General features: G+C 40.2%; 1 protein-coding gene across 2 annotated transcripts in view; it reads left to right on the forward strand.

The window, feature by feature from the left end:
* The first annotated feature begins 376 nt into the window (after positions 1–376).
* rab6ba (RAB6B, member RAS oncogene family a) overlaps positions 377–17,962 on the forward strand; it is a 62,219-nt gene continuing 44,633 nt past the window's right edge. Inside the window, exon 1 of one of the 2 annotated variants that reach the window (XM_059340831.1) lies at positions 377–608. In XM_059340831.1, the coding sequence (XP_059196814.1) occupies positions 539–608 (70 nt within the window). In that variant the 5' untranslated portion in view covers positions 377–538. The remainder of the gene's footprint in view (positions 609–17,962) is intronic. The other variant, XM_059340832.1, reaches the window with a different exon arrangement.

A 17,962-nucleotide genomic window follows, 5' to 3' on the forward strand; every position in this document is an offset into this window, starting at 1 on the left:
AAATTGCCTAAGTCATTTATTTCTCTTAAGTTTAATTTACACACAGTGTTATTACTATGTCAATATCGATCCTTTGTTACATCTTTTTTGAGTGAAATGATCAATAAATGTCATATGTTACACTTTTGGTGAAGTTTTTTGTGTTTCCTGCAAAACTTGAGAAAATTAGTTAGCCGATTATTTTAACAGGGTGACGACATCTGCCTCTCCCTTTCTGTCTTGTCCGACTCACATGACGTCATTTTATATCACGGCTGTCAGTTCAACGGGGAGCGAGGAGAGGCCGCGCATGCGCAGCAGCCCTCATGTGAGAGAGAGAGAGAGGGAGGAAAAAAACCACCCAGCAGCGTCACGGAGCGGTGCAGCAGCAGTGTGTTCCCATCACGAAGAGAGAGAGCGGGGCTGAACGGAAAGCAACATCTCAGTCCGCCTTTTCCACCCAGCATCTTCACCAACCAACACCGAACTCGAGTGGAAACACACAAGTACACTCAGACTGTCCTCCGGTGTCCACAGTTCCCCCTCCTCCTCCTCAAAAATGTCCGTGAGCAGTGACTTTGGAAACCCTTTAAGAAAATTCAAACTCGTCTTTCTGGGGGAGCAAAGTGGTAAGGCATGTTTAATTCTCTCGAGAAGTTCATTTTTTTGGTCGTGTGTCAAGTGAACCCGTTGCACCTGCTGGCAAGTCAGCAAGTTCATCTCGCTAAATAAAGGCATTTAGCTGGCTAGTCTGGCGTGTTGGGCGTCTGTTTTTGAGTTGTCGTGTTTAAACTGAAGGGTTAAAAAATGTCTTCACTGGTTAAATTTATGTTTTTCAGTTTGAGAGAGTGTGGGTGGGGAGGGGAGGGCATTATTTTAATCAAATTAGCAGCCCGTAAGGCTTCAAACAATAGACTAGAGTGTGTGAATTGTAGCCTGCAGTCTGTTAAGTTTAACAGTAAAATTACAGAGGCTCTAATAAAGCGTAATTGTCCGCACCGTTTAGCGTTTAAACCGGCTATTAGTTTAAAACACCCCGGAATACCTATTAGGATTTATTCAGCATCGGTTTCAAATGAGTAATTCTCGGTAAATGAGACTGAATATGCGCATGTAGGGAGACTGTGTGCAGCCTCGGTTCTGATGCTGTGGATGATACAAGTTGGTAAATATTCCTGTTGAGACACACCCAGGTTGTCAGTGGCGATGAGATAACTTGTGTGGCTGCAGTCTCTACCCTGGAGTTGTTCCAGTCTGCCTGCTGAGGCTGACCAAGTTTGTGTTTTTGCATAATGACTTGTTCTATTAATTATTGTTTGGGTATAAAATCTCTAAATGACATCCAACGAGTCATTATTGTAACATCCTGTGGAGACTCATCTCTGATTTATCTATTTTTTTTATCTGTTCCTCCATCCCCAAGCTTTACTCACCCACACCCTCAGACATTCAGAAGCTTCGTCTTCTTTTAAGGCTTCGATGTGGCAACATAATTGTTTTCCACAAGATTATACAAAGCCGGCTGAGACATGATTTGAATCTTTAGGTTTACTTTGTCTTTTGAACAGGGCTGGTCTGTTTATGGTCTGATTCAGAGGTCTTGAGCAGCCAAATGAACCACATTAGTCATGCTTCAGTCCTTCAGTTGGTCCTATTGATCCTCCAGTATAGTGGCTTCATGCATTATATTGCATATTGTTCCATTTAGATCAGCGTAGCATACTTATTATCTAAATAATAGTGGATATATGTTGTGAATCTGTACCACCACGTATTGACTTCATACTCAACAAGGGATTATCACTGAACACTGATATGCAGAATTTAAAGCAATCCTGAGAATGCATTGTGACGACTGGTGATGCCCTGCACTGGTTATAGTTAAGGTTTGTGCTAAAACAATTAGCTTATTAATTAGTTGATCAACCACAAATCAGAAATTATTTGCTGTGTTGTATATCATTGCAAATTGTATATCTTTGGCTTTGGGCTGTTGGCCACACAAACCAAGACATGAAGTTGGGCTCTAACATTATATTGAGTAAAGGTGATCAATTAATATAAAAAATAATTAGTATTCAATGAAGAAACTTTCTCCTCTATCTTTTCCACAGTACTCTCATCTCTAAATGAAAGTAAATTAGATGTAGTTGGCATAATAAACAAACCCAGGCCTGTTGATTGGCTTTACTCTTGGGTAATTTTATGATTTTAAGTGCCAAGCAACAAGCCAAAGGGGATTTGGCTGAACAAAAATAATATCATGGAGTGTACTGTATTCATCAGACCAGGAAGCTGGCTGAATGTTTTGACATTATAAATAATGACCAAACTGGGAAGGTAGACAGATAGAGACATCATGTCTCATTCAGTGGAAGGTGAGGATTTATGGGTTTTCAGGTTTAAATGGCGCAGAGCAGAGGACATCTCGAGCCGAAGGGGATGATTTGATCTGATTCACTATTTTTGAGTGTATATGTGCTTTATTTTACTTCAGATACCAAGATTTAGCTCTCTTGTTATTATTTTGAATATGGTAAATGAGCAACTAGTTGCAACTGCTCACTAGACAGAGGTTAATGGGAAAGTGTTCATCAGTTTTACTCTGTAGTTTGTTTTTGTGAACAGTTTGTCAGCAACACAGGAAATGTGGTGGATTCTGTGGCCTGTAATATCTAGAACAATTACAGACGTGTGTCACATATATGAACATGATTTGGTTGTAACTGACAGTCGGCTGAATCATTAATCAGGAACATTTCTCATCAATGATTTATTTCTCATCATAAGCAATGTGGGCCACTAAGTAATTAAATTCCATAATGTTGCAACTTGGCCTTTGTTATAGCTTGCACTCATCGCTTATTAACCCCTTAAAGTTTCCATTTTATAGAGAACTGGTGATGGGGGTCAGTGGGTTTTGAGGGGGAGATAGCAGGTCAACAGTAGATAGAAGTTTTATATACCCTCTAAAAGCTGAGAACATAAAGATTAATTTGAGATGCAGCTCACTACTGTGTGTCAAAATATTCTAGTCATGAATCTGTAATATTAATCCATCAATCCCTCCATCATACTAACCGCTTATCCGAACTTTGGTTGCGAGGGGTCTGGAGCCAATCCGCAAAGAGCAGCAGGTTGGAGTCTAGCAAAAGTGCTTACCCCTATGACACCTTGTAGCCCCTAATATAAATCCATCAGTTATTTAAATTAAAATATTTAAAGTCTATAAAGGCTTAGAACATTGTGATATGAGGATCTGGAGGCCATGAACATACCCATTGCAAAGATTTGGTGCAAGAGATGCTCTCATTACAATGAATTGGCTACTCGAATAAAATTGGGCTCATTGAAAAGAATCTCAGCTTTCCAGTGATGCAATATCAAGACCGTTAAGGGACCCCTATATGCAATAATTTTCAAATACAATAGGCGAAAAATAACACATTTGAACTGCAAGACAAAATGTGCATGATTTTTGCCTTGAACTGCATGGGATTACCTTAAAATGAGATTTGTGAGTACCAATAGAACCCATTTTCATTCAGATATCTTGAGGTCAAAGGTCAAGGGACCCCTCGTTAAAATGTATTATATCTAAATCTTTGGAGTTCAAAGTTCCAATGGCCTACACTAAGTGGTTAAAATTTGATCTTGCTAGATTTATTTTCCCTGGCCAAAGAAAATTAATGAGGATATAATTAATGTGTTTCTGCTATTCAGACATATATTAAGCCACACATACCATAAAATGGCAGGGTGTCTCCGTCTATTGCTCTAATGATTGCAGATCACAGAATCAGCATTTCCCTTAATTACTTCTGACATTACCACCGTACGGTAATTACAGAAACTGCTGTAAAGTTTTATCAGTAAGCTAAACCTTTGGCCTTATATAACACTGAAAGTTTGTTGGATTTTACAAGGTAAGATGGTTGGCCTCATTCTTTGGTAAAAGGCTTGAACTCTTAAGCCACTGGAGACCCCGCAGGTCTGCAGCGACGAGTCCCAGCCAGTCTGGAGGAGTGAAGTCTGTGCCTGTTATCAGTGCGAGGGGACTTTATTTGTCAACCACTGCTCATCCAGACAGTGGCAGCGCCAGCCTCGTGTTTGATTGTGCTGTCTCCGGTGGAGCTGTGTCTCTCTGACATGTCTGCTATAATTGCAGCTGGTGCCCAGGCGGGCGTGAATCCCGTCAGCTCTGCCACTATCATTTATTAATGAACACGACTGGACTCAAGTATGTCAGGAACGGGGGCATGAGTACAGAGGCTGCTGTGAAAAGACCACTTGTTCTTTCTGGGTTGATAGTTCCTGTATACAGTGAAGACCCATAATGGTGGAAGTGTCTGAAAAATGTGTCTATAAAGGGAAAGACGCCACGATGTTCTGTTTTTCATAAAAGAATCAGCTAACGTCAGAGAGGTGGGAGCTCCAGATTAAGTGGGTGGAAGCAGGCAGAATGTTAAATGAGCTGTCAGGAAGTCTCTCCTCCTGCATACTTCTTTGGGTGTTTTCTACACTGCCTGTACAAAGGAGACTGGCTAAAGATTTCCTTGACAAAGCTGATAGCTTTAAGCAGGCCAATCAGCTGTTTCCAAGTCTGTTTGCCCACGCTACTGGTGGAAACAGTATTTTGCAAGTTCCAACCTCAACCAGGTCATTGTTAGAATACTCTCAAATTACTCTCTCTGCATTTATTAGGTCATAGATGTCCCACCATAAAAAGGAGCAGCACTGCATGGTACTTTGTAAAAGCTAATTGTTTGGAGGTAATCCCCTGCTACATGCTTCATTTCACCACAGACAAACAGATGGCAATACATTTGGTAGATGCATCCGCATGGTTGCCATGAGATTTTGCTCACTGAATCAAAATGCCATCTTCCATCTTTCACTGCACAGAGATTGCCATCGCACAAACTAGAGCTGGCTTCAAAATACTGCTGAATCACCGGACCAATATGCTTCAAAGTAGGGTTCGGTTGGTTGTCTAACGCATCAATCACCATGCCTCAAGGGAACAGCTTTCTGAGCAAATGAAACTCTGAGTTTTGGCTTGCCCGGGCAGGGAGCAGCCGACATATTTCCTCACTAAAGCTGTGAAACTGCAGATGCAGATGTAGATACTAAGTATTTACCCACACATACACACATCAATAACATGCAGCTTTTTATACAGAAGTTGTACAATGATAAGGAGACATACTGTAGCAAATGGAAGCCACAATCCTGTCTGGATTGGTATACACCAAGGACTGGAATGCAGTTTAGTAGATAGTGCAGTAAAATAACTTTCAGTTTATATTGGATGTATTTCCATCTGCTAATATGTTTTGCTCAGTATAAGTCTGTTTGAAACTGACTTCTAGAAACTGCTTCCGGGACTTGATGTGTAGATAATGTACTTAATGTACTGTATGTGAAGCCCGCATGTGTGCACCCATTTCTTAACAGAAACTGAGACAAATATTCAATGATGAGAATATCTCGCTGGTGTGAATCAGAGGAGGTTGGAGATGAAAAGTGTTGAGAACACTGCTGTGATTTTCATGTAGGTTGGTTTGTCCAATTTGTTTTGTCTTTTCTTTTCCAGCATCTTGAAACTATATGCAAAGACATGCAAATAACTGTGACAAAAACACTGGTCATTTATATTCATCCTGTTTTAAAATTGGGATATTAAATTGTTTTGTGCATTACACACAAATATGGAAAATACCTGCCAGTCTAGTAGTAAGAATATTTCATAATCTGTTGAATTTTCACTCCTGCCCTGTATCTACACGTAGGCTTATGTAAAACGCCTCCAGCTTGACAATCAAAAGTCACTTCACCATTCAGATATTTTCTTCCTGAAAAACCAAGAAATCACTGCTTGCTCTATTTTCTTTACTGCAGTGCTCTGGGTCTGTCTTGAATGAAGCGCTAACCAAAGAAAAGAAAATGCCATCACCTTCACATCGCATGCTTCAAGAGACTAACCTAGTTTTAACTGACTGTATGAAAAGATATGAACTTAAATATTTACATTTGGCAAACAGTCATGTGTGTAAGTATAGTATATTTGTGACAGTGGAAGGTTCAACTGCATGTTTGAAAGCAAATTTTACTTGAGTAGCTGCATGTTTTCACTGCTGCTTGGTATGGTACTGTGGGGTAAATGAACCAGGGAAATATGATGCCACACCCAAGAAACAACACATTGCAACAGAATTGCCCTTGGGTTTTGGAAATTCTATCCTGTAAAATGCCAAAACCACAATATCCACAAAATTAGTCGAAACAAAAATGTCAAGAGCATGTGTACAGAGAGCCTCAGGTGTGTGAAGGTTTGTGATGCTTCACAGGTTAGAGCAGAGTGTGGCAGGTCACAGGGCTTTATTGGTGAGCTCTCTGGGACTGTTGAACCATCTCTCTTCTGCTAATCCTCATCAGCTCCTCTTCTACCATTTTAAATCTCAATTGACTCTTTTGAGGGTTTTGTTTTCCCCAACATCATCACATTCCACTGAAACTGAATCCCGTGGCACAGCCAACAAGCGGTGGAGTAAATAGAGTTACCAGACCATCAGCTCTAAGGATTTTCCTTGAACAGGGGATTTAAGATAGGCTGTTGATATTGACATGAAGATTGAAGTCTCTGAGAGTCCAGCCTACAGCTCTGCTGCTGTAACATTTGATAAGATAACTGGTCATCTCTTTCATTTTACATCCCATCGCGTCTTCCCGGCAAGGGTTCTTCTTCTCTGATGGATTGGGGGAAACCACTCCCTGACAGCTTTGATCTGCTATTGATCGGCTCAGCTGCCCACTAATGGGTGTAATTGATCAAAAGGCTTCAATCCAAGCAATGTGCCAGCCTGATCCCTCCATCCATGGCTTTGGGGCAAGAACACATGTCTGAGAGTATGTTTGTTCTTTTTTTAGCCTGGCCCACTGCTTTTACAAAACAGTAGAACCTCGACACAGTACTTCTTTTTTTTTTGGGCATGCTCTGTCAGTCTCCACCATTTTGTGGTGGAGCAACTGAGCTATTCCAGACTGATATATCTCAATAACCATCTGATGGATTGCCATGAGATTTTTTTCAGAAAGTCATAGTCCTTTTTGGAATAATAATGACTGTGGTGATACCCTGGCTTTTCCTGTAGCAGAGGGGTGTCAAGCTGATCGATGAAAGGGCTGGTGTGGCAGCAGGAGCACACCTGACTCAACTCATTCAACCACCTAACTGTCTTCACTCAGTTGATTTGTTGTATCAGGTGTGCTCCTGCTTGTTTGGAACAAAAACCTGCAGCCACAGGGCACCACCATAGGTCAGTTTGACATCCCTGTGCCCAGTGCATTTATTGCACTGTAAAATCTCTGAAGATGTTTAGAAGAACTGAGGGGACCTAAAAATGATATTGATGACTGTATTTGTATAAACTGTAACATTTTCTGACTTATTAAGAGGTGCTTTCAGTCCTGCAGTAGCTGGTCTGCAGCCAAGGAATACCAAGCAGAGCGTCGGTAGCATTATACATATGCTGCACAGCTGAGTGGGCGTGTTCCCAAAGGCCCATGGGAGAGCACAGCCTCACTTATACACTCTGCCCAGAATAAAACAGGATTGCAAATCTGTCTGCTGCCCATGCAGTGATGGAGAGAAACTGTCTGATTCAGTTCCGCCCGCCTGTGTGCCAATGAAAAGATTTTGGAAGCAATATCTGATGACACAGTTTTACAAAGAGCACGGATAAAAGAGTGAGAGTGGGTACTGGTTTCATTACAATTGTACCTTCTTACCCTGCTTTCTTAGAATAAATGTTACTGATAAAACTTCAGGAACAGATTTAGGAACTTTTAAAGTATCTCGCATCATTCAGCTGGAGAGACCATTCTGACTAAATTGTGTGTCTTAGAAATAGATTGGACTCTTGCTTAATGTGAGCTCTTTCAAAGGACAGAGACGGAGAATACCATTTAAACATAATCCCAGTTGCTCAAACAGAACGGCTCTGTGAATAAAATCCCCGCTGTGCAGGAAGGCTGTCATTTACCCAGCATGGGATGTGACACTTCACTGAGTTCAGCAGGTCTCCATCAGTGTTTACCCTTTCCCCAGCTCTCCAGATGAGCCCTCATCATGTGTCTGCTTTAGCCCAAATGCAGCCTGCTGTAGCCTTAAAATGGCACAGTGTCTAGTGGGGTTTTATTTCTTGATGAATTATGTCATTTAAAAAAAATATATATATTAGTTAACGTTTTTAATCTGCACTGTTGAATGCCGTCAATGTGACTGTAAGAATATATAGTCTCATTGAGATGCCAGTGTGAGCACCATGCAGAAGGTCCTGCTGGGATTTATGGAGTGGAGGCAAGCTGAACATTCATCACTCCCGTTTAACATAGTAGGGAGTGTTTTATCTAACTCTGTGGGCAAAGAAATGAATCACTACCAGACAACTTGCAGAGAAACAGGTGGCAGAGATGCCGTGGGGCTGCAGCAATGTAGGACCGCTCATGATGTCGATGTATTCAGAGGTCGCTATTTTTAAAAATGCTACATTAGTTGTTTTTTTTTAATCAGATGTATTTCAGTCCCTGCACAGCCCTTTATACTGCCTATCCTGTCAGCATCCTTTGATGGACAGGAAGGCATCTCCAGGCCCTGTTTTAATCTTTTTTGTCTATTTTTTGTCTTCCTGGAACCTGAATGGTTCTTTAGAAGCTGATGCCTGTTTAGATGAGTTCTTTGTCCCACACATTCCCATAGCTGTGGGATAGTTTAGCCTTGGAGCAAAGGCAAGCCTTGATCCCAAGCACAGTGGTTACAATGCTTGTTTTGTTTCTTCTGTGGAACAAAGATCTAAAGGTAAACAGGCTACATTTCATAGCGGGAGATCAGCCTTGACTCAGCATTTCTCTGCGTAGCCTATCATGACTGTTCGATCAAAATATCAAAACTATATCTTGTTACAGACTACTGGTTCCATGGCAATGTGCAAATGTGTTGCGGATTTTCAGCAAAACTAGGTTAGGCTTTACTTTTTTAAGTCCCATTTTGACCAATTACATGTATATATATTTACATGTGTAATTAAATCGATTGACTTACACTATTAGTAAACTGTTTTCCCTTTGTTTATTTCTGAACTGGTTTTTGAATGGCGATTTGAGAGTGAGGGTAATGGGTGCAGTTCTTTAGAATTGCTAAAGAATGCTGTGTGTGTGTGTGTGTGTGTGTGTGTGTGTGTGTGTGCGTGCGTGCGCGCATGTGTGCAGGAGCTGAGCCCAGCTCTCAGTCAAATACACAGAACTAAGGACAATGGACAAGTTAGCTTGTCCATATATGAAAAACAAAAGAGGCAGAGAACTCTCAGGATATTTATTTTTTCTTTTCATACAGCTAATACTCATATATATATATATATATATATATATATATATATAACCCAACCGGTATACCAGATGTTTCCATTAGTTGTACCACTTGACTCAGCAGCTCTTGATTTAGATGTTAACAACTCCAGTATACTTGGAGTTGTCACCAATAAGCTGATTTGCCAACTGCAGTAAACAGAAGAAGAGAATAAGACTCAGCTCTTTTATCCAAAATGTTTTAATATTGACACAATTTCAGTTTGCTCCCCCAATCACTCCACTGGATTGGGGTTATGGACCTTGCTCAAGGGCACCTCAGTGGTGGTAATGAGGGAGGGGCAAGCACTGCTCATTCACTTTCCCCTCCCAGATTTGTCCTGCTGGTATGGGAATTGAAGCAGTGACCTTCAGGTCACAAGCTCTCTTCTCTAACCTTCAGGCCACCACTGAACCAATTGGTACTCAGCGGTTCCGCCATAATTCAGTCAGTACACTTTAATGCTGTGCACAACTCACGGTGTTTTCAAGAAGCCAGATCCTGTTTTCAAGGGCTCTTAAATTTGATGAAGTTGTTTTTTGAATTATAATTGATTGAAAATAATTATTCTTTCTTATGTGGTGCATACGAGCAAAAGCTCAGGCCAAGAAAAGCTGACCCACTGGTACCACAATGCACTCTAAAGTGAAATATTTATTTGCTCTGGCTGTTTGCCAGGGTCAAGAAAACAAGCTTGGAGACTCCACTGGGATGCCCATGAGTACTTGAACGCCTTACGGTTCTGTTGCTGGTTTAGTTATTTAGCCTTCGAGTGTGAAAACATGGCTTAATGCAATTAACGCCAGTCTGTGGGCAAATGACTGTGTTGTTTAGTATTCCTACTAAAAGATTCACTGGCATACTGTGCTACACTGACTCATTCTTATATTTACTGGCACAGTCAATACTGGTTTAAACAAGCTTGATTTAGAAATCAATTTAGCAAACAATATTTTAGAGATAAATTGATTAGATGGCCCAGGGTGTTAAAAACATCATAATGATCACACCAAAGGATAAAAACTGAATCTAACCTCATTGTTTCCATGACTGCAGTTTGGTCAATATTAGCCAAACATATCCCAGCGTAGGCCCTTATTATTCCATTATCAACAAAGGAAATTGCTTTATGGACACCTGGATAATGAAAGTTCAGTTAATTAACAGTCGACAAAGACAGTAAATTATCACAGTCAGTTTCATTTATCATTGTCCAGTCTATGCAGTAGTCACTAAGCAAAATATGAGAAACTTTCGCAGTAAGATGACTGCTCTCTGCTCTCAGTCATTCTCCTTTTAGCTGAACACTAACCAAATGACACAGATTTTGTCAGAACATTCAGTAACCAGCTCCGTAGACATTTTACTCCCACTCCCAGACATACAGGGAACTTTTGTTTTAAATTGTTCATCCTATTCTACCTTGAAAGTAGATTTTAGTTTTGCAATGGTCTCTTCGCCCTATATACTGTATCCTTTTATTTTTTTCATGAAGAATATTCTTAGACTTTTTAAACTTAAGGTCTGCATTGTTCATTAAAAAATCACGGGAAAATTTTTCTCGTTCCTTTTGCTGTTGTACATTTCAAGCAGCTCTCTATGCTCTTAAATGCTGCATTATTGATGCATAATTACATGGAATGTGAAAAAAATAATAATGTGATGCTAGTAAAAAAAACATGTTTCCATGTGAGTCATTTAAATACACTCTCGTGGAGTATGTTGTTGCATTTATCAGCGTTTAATTAGCAGAAATGGACTTAATTATTTTGTGCACCAAATACATTTATGCATTATTTAGTTCTCTGGGTAAGCAGTATTACTCCTGAGGGGAATATTGAAATAGTTTGAGCCGGAGATATGATGTCTGGTCCAAGTCTGAATGATATGGAAAAATATCTAACTGCAATTACATTGACTGTTATTGCAATTGCAATATGATCCGATGCGGCATCATTCCGCATCATTATTTACAATGAAAAATATATTAAAATATTCATTGTATTGTATTCATTGTATTTTTTGCCAGGATATCTACCAAACAGAGACACATCTGCAGCACCAAAGTTTAAAATTATTTTTTGACACATATTCTTCCTCCTATGATTTGGATAATGCACTAGTACATATTTAGGGCTCTATGGTGCTCCTCCACACGCATCAGTACATGCAATCCGCCAGTTGTAAGTAGAAAAACGCCCATTTAATTTGAGCAATTTCTAATACATTGCTTATGAGCATCATTACTAAATCTGCTGCTCCCTGAGACTTTTCTCTGCTTTGCCTGTGTCTTTATCCAACTTTAGCGCCGTTGGTTTGACCATAGAGATGCAAGTGAAAGCTATGTTGACCTTTTTCTCTGTCAGCCAGCTCTGTCCAATCATGTGCTTCTGTGGTGGTCCAGAGGCAGCGCCTGATGTGTCTGCATCAAGCTCTCCGTCACTTGCTTCTTTGTGGTCAAACCAGCCACTACAGTTGGAGTGCCCCCATATTCTGACCTCTACGGTAAATGCTTTGAAACAGCCCAGGATACAAATATAAGTTGTTAACATAAAGTATATTGAAAATTCATATATGGAAAGTTCCTGTCATGCAAAAAACTGTGAAATTTGACACTAAAAACTCAATTTAGAGCAGAGCAGTATCAAACTCAGATGTGAAGCTCAAATTAACCCAAGGATGTAATGTTTTGTTCTAATAGTGTGATGCTGTGTTACATCAAAATAATTAATATTCACTACATTTTGAATATTTTCTTATTTGAATGTTCAAATTTTGTTCGACCACCACATGATTAGACCCTCTTTTTTCAAACTGTAAAACACAAAAGTAAAATCATATCAAATGGAAAACATCAAATTTGGGTAACGTGAATGAAGGTTATTTGGTGTATTTATGTATCAGTGTTTACTTCAGAGATACTGGTCTCTAGTGATGAAGTGTCGAAATAACAGCTTGAAGATGAGACTTCGGAACAGAGAGACCAAAAACCAATGAAAATTAATCCATAGGTAAACATAATAAATGTAGCCCTGTGCAAATTAGGCTGCCACCCTAAAAGTATACTAGGACTGTAATAAGAGGAACAGAGGATGTTTCATTAGGGTTTTAGTATGCACTATCTTTATCTTGAGTGTGTAAAAAGTAGTCTAAAGTCTAAAGGTTGGAATTATTGGTCACAGGGATTCCCCCAGGAAAATGTTAACCAAGTTGATAGCCACCAGGTGGTAGACATGGTAGTTTAAACAACAATCACACTTATGAGATATTTTGCAATATGAAACAGCACATTGGCTCTTTCCCCTTGGGCTTTGGATAATGAGAGCTTGGTGCAACATATTCAACAGTGTGTATTGGACACTGTAACACCTGTTTGTAATTTCTGTAATGAGATTTACTCATAGGCACTGCAGTACTTTGTTAACCCCATGAGCACATCTGAGGTTATTAAAATTAGTACAACATACTGTATGTATGGAAGACTGGAAATGGAAGCAGTGTCCTCTTTCTCTAAGAGGATGCTGTGTCCGTTTCTCCATCTGCCCTCTTCCTTGCGAGAATGGAATCTAATTTAAACATTGAACCGTCAAGTTGGTCTGTCTCAGCCCTCTAGCCTCAAACAGTGGACATATGCAATCGCAAGCAGCACAAGGGTCATATATTTCAAAGCAGTGTCACACCTCGATGGATATGTCATTGTGCTTTTTCTGTGTACTGTATGTGTTTGTGTGTGTTAGTTGCTGTTGCTTTTAGTAACATCAAATGTCTCATTAGACTGCATAAGGGTTGAAATGGCTTTCTGAGTGCTTTGTGTGTGCATGAGAGAGTCAGCCTTTGTTGAGTTTGAAAGCATGTTCATCCATTATTCAGAGGTATTGGTAAATGGACGTGTCCTAGTAAGAGTTCGGATTGCAAATTCTGCAGGTGTCCATGTGACACACATGCTAAAACTATACTGCAATTATTTGTAACACCATCATAATAACTCTGAAAATCTCATTTGTCTATTTTTTTGCAGATTGATTCTGATTGGTCTACTTGGTTAAGTTAACTTTTATGTGGCCAGACTGGGTAGAGACTCCAAAAAGACTCAATAAATAAATAAATAGATCCTTTGAAATCCATAGCTTCCTTGTTTCATATATTGATTTTCAGCAGTTTACCAAGGCTAAAAGTCTAACATCTCAGTAAGACTTTACTTTGGCACAGCAGTGCTTTGAGCTAAATGCTAACATCAGCAGATTAGCACTAAACACTAAAGTACATCTGATGCTAAAGGGAATATCATTAATTCAGCATTTTATTATAAGTATTTGGCCATAAACCAAAAGTCATTTTGACAGGATGTGGATGCCAGATGAAAAATCAGGGGATCCTCAGAGTTATAACAATTTATCTGGAGGTGGGCATGGCTGTGTGTACAACATTTCAAGGTAGTTCATCCAGCAGTTGTATAAATATTTAAGTCTGGACCAAAATGGTGGACCAACTGCCAGACTGACATTGCAATCCCTAGAGCCATACCGCTCGCATGACTAAAAATGGCAACTCTGGTCAGTTATAGTATATGGGTCAAAACCATTTCTATGTTTGTGTTGGATGACTTTGGACTTCAGTCTGTGCTGATATTTAGCTTAAATGTAATGATTTCAGTTACAGATGAAGATTTACCAGTTTAACTGAACCAACAGTGGAACGTTTGTGCTTGACTGCTGCCTTTACAGGGCAACTAAAAGTGGATTCTCCTTGTGAACATGGTGGAAACTAAACAGCTTGAAGGATCTATGTATGTCTCAACCTCTGTGAGCTTGAAAAGACTATGGTTACTTTTGTATGGTCCATATAAAATTTTGCATAACCAAGTAAACTTAGTTTTGGTGATTTGAAGTTAAAACTCTAGGCTAAAACAGGGTATATATTTGAAGACAGCTTTTAGAACAGTTTGATAAGTTCACTAAATTACATCACTTTACCATAGTGCAGCCTTTAAAACCAGGTAAAGACAATACTTATGCCATGTTACAGTATTACTGCATCTATAATTTAAGACAATATCTAGTCTCATATCACGACTTTGATATAATATTGATATATTGCCCAGCCCGATGTGGTTCTATTTAGTTAAATGTATATATACAATGCCTGCTACACTCACACAGATGTTTTCAATTGTGGCTGATTAGACCTTCAGCTTGGTGTGGGTGGAGCTATGCTGGAAGTGGTGAAAAGCCATTGAAACAATGTTTATACTGGATATGGAACTCAAATGTAGTCTGATTTTAGCTTAAATGTTAAGATATCTTCCCACCAACAAATTATTTTATTGGTGTTTATTAAAATTGTGCTTATTATCTCCACCAGGCCTGTCTGTCTGTATGTCCACAGCAAATCGCTCACTTGACCAATCAGGCTAATATTAAATTTGCATTAATGACTATCTGCTCAAAAACCTCCTGTGGTTGCGTCAAGTCAGTTTTGGATAAGCCTGTTTTAGGGTTTTTTATTGACACTGACTGCTGACACCTTGCTCCTTTGGCCAGTTGGGGTCACAGGTGATCAACTCTTCAGTTGCCTTACCTGTTGCAGGCAACATTTTGGCCTCTGCAGCATGGGTGCATCGCAGAAACTCTTGTTTTTCATTTTGGCGCGCTGTGAACTTGACATACATGTGTGGAGTTTGATGGCAGGATCACACTTGTGTTTATTGATGTTACTTGTGTGGGATGGGCCAGTGTAAACAACACCGCCAATGCTTTCTGTCATCAACTCTGGCCAAAATAACCTCTACTGCTTTATACCTTTTGTGGAAATCCCAGATATGTCAGAAAACCTAATGCTCATCCAGAGGTGCACAAAGCTCTGTGAATTTCACCACTCCAGTAGTTGCGTTGCTACCACAGTGGTATGAATCCAAAATAAACTATTTTTTCTGTGAGTTAATTGCAATTAATGGATCATAAGAATGCTGCAATAACGACATCATGATGCAGATGTCTAAAAAGTGTGAATTCATGCTTTGTCGGATCTGTCCGCAATGCAACAAGCAAACAACATTTAAAATCTTTGTTTTCTAAGCAGGGATTGGCTCCATCAGAGCTATACTATGCAGGAGATTCATTACGCCTGGCAGAGAGCTGCACTTTTACAGTTTAAATCATACTCTTTATTCACAAAAGCACATAGCTGCAACTTATTCCACTCAGTTAGGTGTTTGCATCACACATTATCCTTGCTGTGTGATGATGTAGCTGGGTCTCACAGTTTGCCTGAGGCAGCCTCACATCTAATGGTTGAATCCAGAGAGCTCATCAAGGCTCACTTTTGGGATTTGCCAGGATGAAAAATGCAAGATCTTGATTTTTTCCCCCTCTCATTGGAAGTATATTCTTGGACCCAACCATTTTTAGACCTTTTGCTGTTTCATATTAAAACGAGGGGCATAGTTTTGGTTAAAATAAACTATGACTTGGTTCTATTTCTGTCTGTGGAGCAGCAAGCTAGAAAGTTTCATAGCAGAAACATTTCTCACCGCTCCAGGGATGGCAGTTCCTTTTGATTTGTTAATGCGTGTGTAATTCGTTAACTTAGACTGAAGGAAATTCATTTGGAGGCCATCTGCTGTTTGGCTTGCTCCTGTTGGGTTCTGTATGCCAGCTGCTGTGACTATGAATAAACAAGTCCACAGATGCAAGAGTCCATATCTCTCCTACTGTTCTGTATCTTCTCCAGGTCTCTGTGCTCTCCTTTCTCAGCAAGGACAATCATAAATAACCACTTCTTTTTCTCTGTTCCTTCACTCATTGATAAATATTAGATATATGCCTCTCCCCAGCGTGCCCAGCTCTCATCCGGGTGTCGTGCGAAGGCAAGGCATGACACGTTCTGTTTTATTTTTATCCACCTCCTTGTGAGTGGGAGCCGGGCCCATGCAGAAAGCACTTGCCATGCTCTGATTGGCTGCCAAGTCCTCAAGGGTATTCCGTGATGCCCGCCGCCAAGTGACCAGCAGTGGTTTTTACCTGGCTGCTTGGCACACAGCTCCAGGATGGAGCTTTAGAGAGCTCAGCAAGAAGTGGTAGTTGGGAGTTTATTAAACTGGGTCAGGTTCATAGTTTAATAGTAAGGATGATGTAATTTATGTATTTTTGTAGCTTTTTAAATCATGTTTAGTTGGAAAGAAACTTCCCCTTCTGAGGCTTCCCTTATTCTAATTTAATAATTCAATATTTTCACACATGTATGCTGTATAAACATTGTGATGATGCTGAAAAACACCAAGGTCATTAAATGTGTGATTTTCTATTTCATATTTATCTATTCAATACAATTATTTTCATTTCTTGTGATATCTCGTTGGTATTTATCAATTTAGTTCTAGCGTATTCGTTACACTTTTGTTTTTTAGTCACTGATTATTTAGGTGTAGAGGTGAGAGAATCTTTAACTAACTAATTTTATGGTTGCGTAGTTCACAAATGACAACCCCTAATGTGAGCCCAACTGTGTTGGGCCTTTAACGTGCCGTAAAATTGCATTTTGAGCTCTTAAGAGATGCCTTGATGAGGTGTTTGCTGACTGTGCTCAGCAGAGCCCTGCTGGTGAAAGTGCAGGTTGTGCAGCAGCAGGTGCTCAGTCCTCTCCGTTAATTGGCCCTCATGTTGCTTACTGACTCCACACAGTCTTTGAAGCATCTCGCACACCAAGCAGAGACTTCATTAAAACCAAGGCTGTAATTGGAAACCCACCACGCAGGAATCCCCTATCTGTGTTACTATTTATTAAGCTGTCTGTAAGGCCACTGCATAACTGATAGCCCACTCAGTGTGGTTGTATAATCAGCCGTGATCGTATGATGGGTTCTTACATGTTGAATCCCTGCCTGTGTAGAGACATGTGCATTAAGGGTCTAAATTATATAAACTGTTGCCTGGTGTGTCCAAGTGTGTCTTGAGACTTCAGATGTTTGACAGAAAAGCTGTTGGCCTTCATGGGTTTAGAAGATCTAAAGATAATATGGAATAAAAGTTGCCATTAAGTTTGAAACTTCACACCTGTCTCACACCAACTACCTGGCAGCAGATTAGATTTACATAACCCATGTGAGCAGCACAGCTCGGCTTTAGCCCATGTAGAAATTTAGGTTTTTCCTTTGCAATTACCATGATGTGCTAGCCTGGGTATAACCAGACTGCCTTGCGCACTCGATTTCATTTCGAACTGCCAAAGGGTCTGGAAACCAGAGAGGTTTCTTAGCCCTGTTTTAGGGATCTAATCGGGGAGGAACGGCAAGATGATGACGCGTACTACCCGGCAGACGGAAGCTTGTAGTTTTCTTACGGATCCAACATGGCTGCAGCAGACGCGAAACTCTCTTTAGCTGTAGATGGTGTTTTAAATAGTTTAGAAAGTTGAAAGGTGAAAAGTCTCTCGGCGGCTCCGCTGTCCTCCGGCTCGTAGCAAGATCACCGGCGTTACGGTAGCGGGGCTATTGGCCACTAGCTGCTAATGCAGTGGAGCCGCCGAGAGACCTGCAGCAGCTTGTTTATTGCCCATAAAATCAGTGGATGTGTGTGGCTG

This window comes from Centropristis striata, chromosome 9 (assembly GCF_030273125.1).
Source record: "Centropristis striata isolate RG_2023a ecotype Rhode Island chromosome 9, C.striata_1.0, whole genome shotgun sequence".
NCBI classification, from domain to species: Eukaryota; Metazoa; Chordata; class Actinopteri; order Perciformes; family Serranidae; genus Centropristis; species Centropristis striata.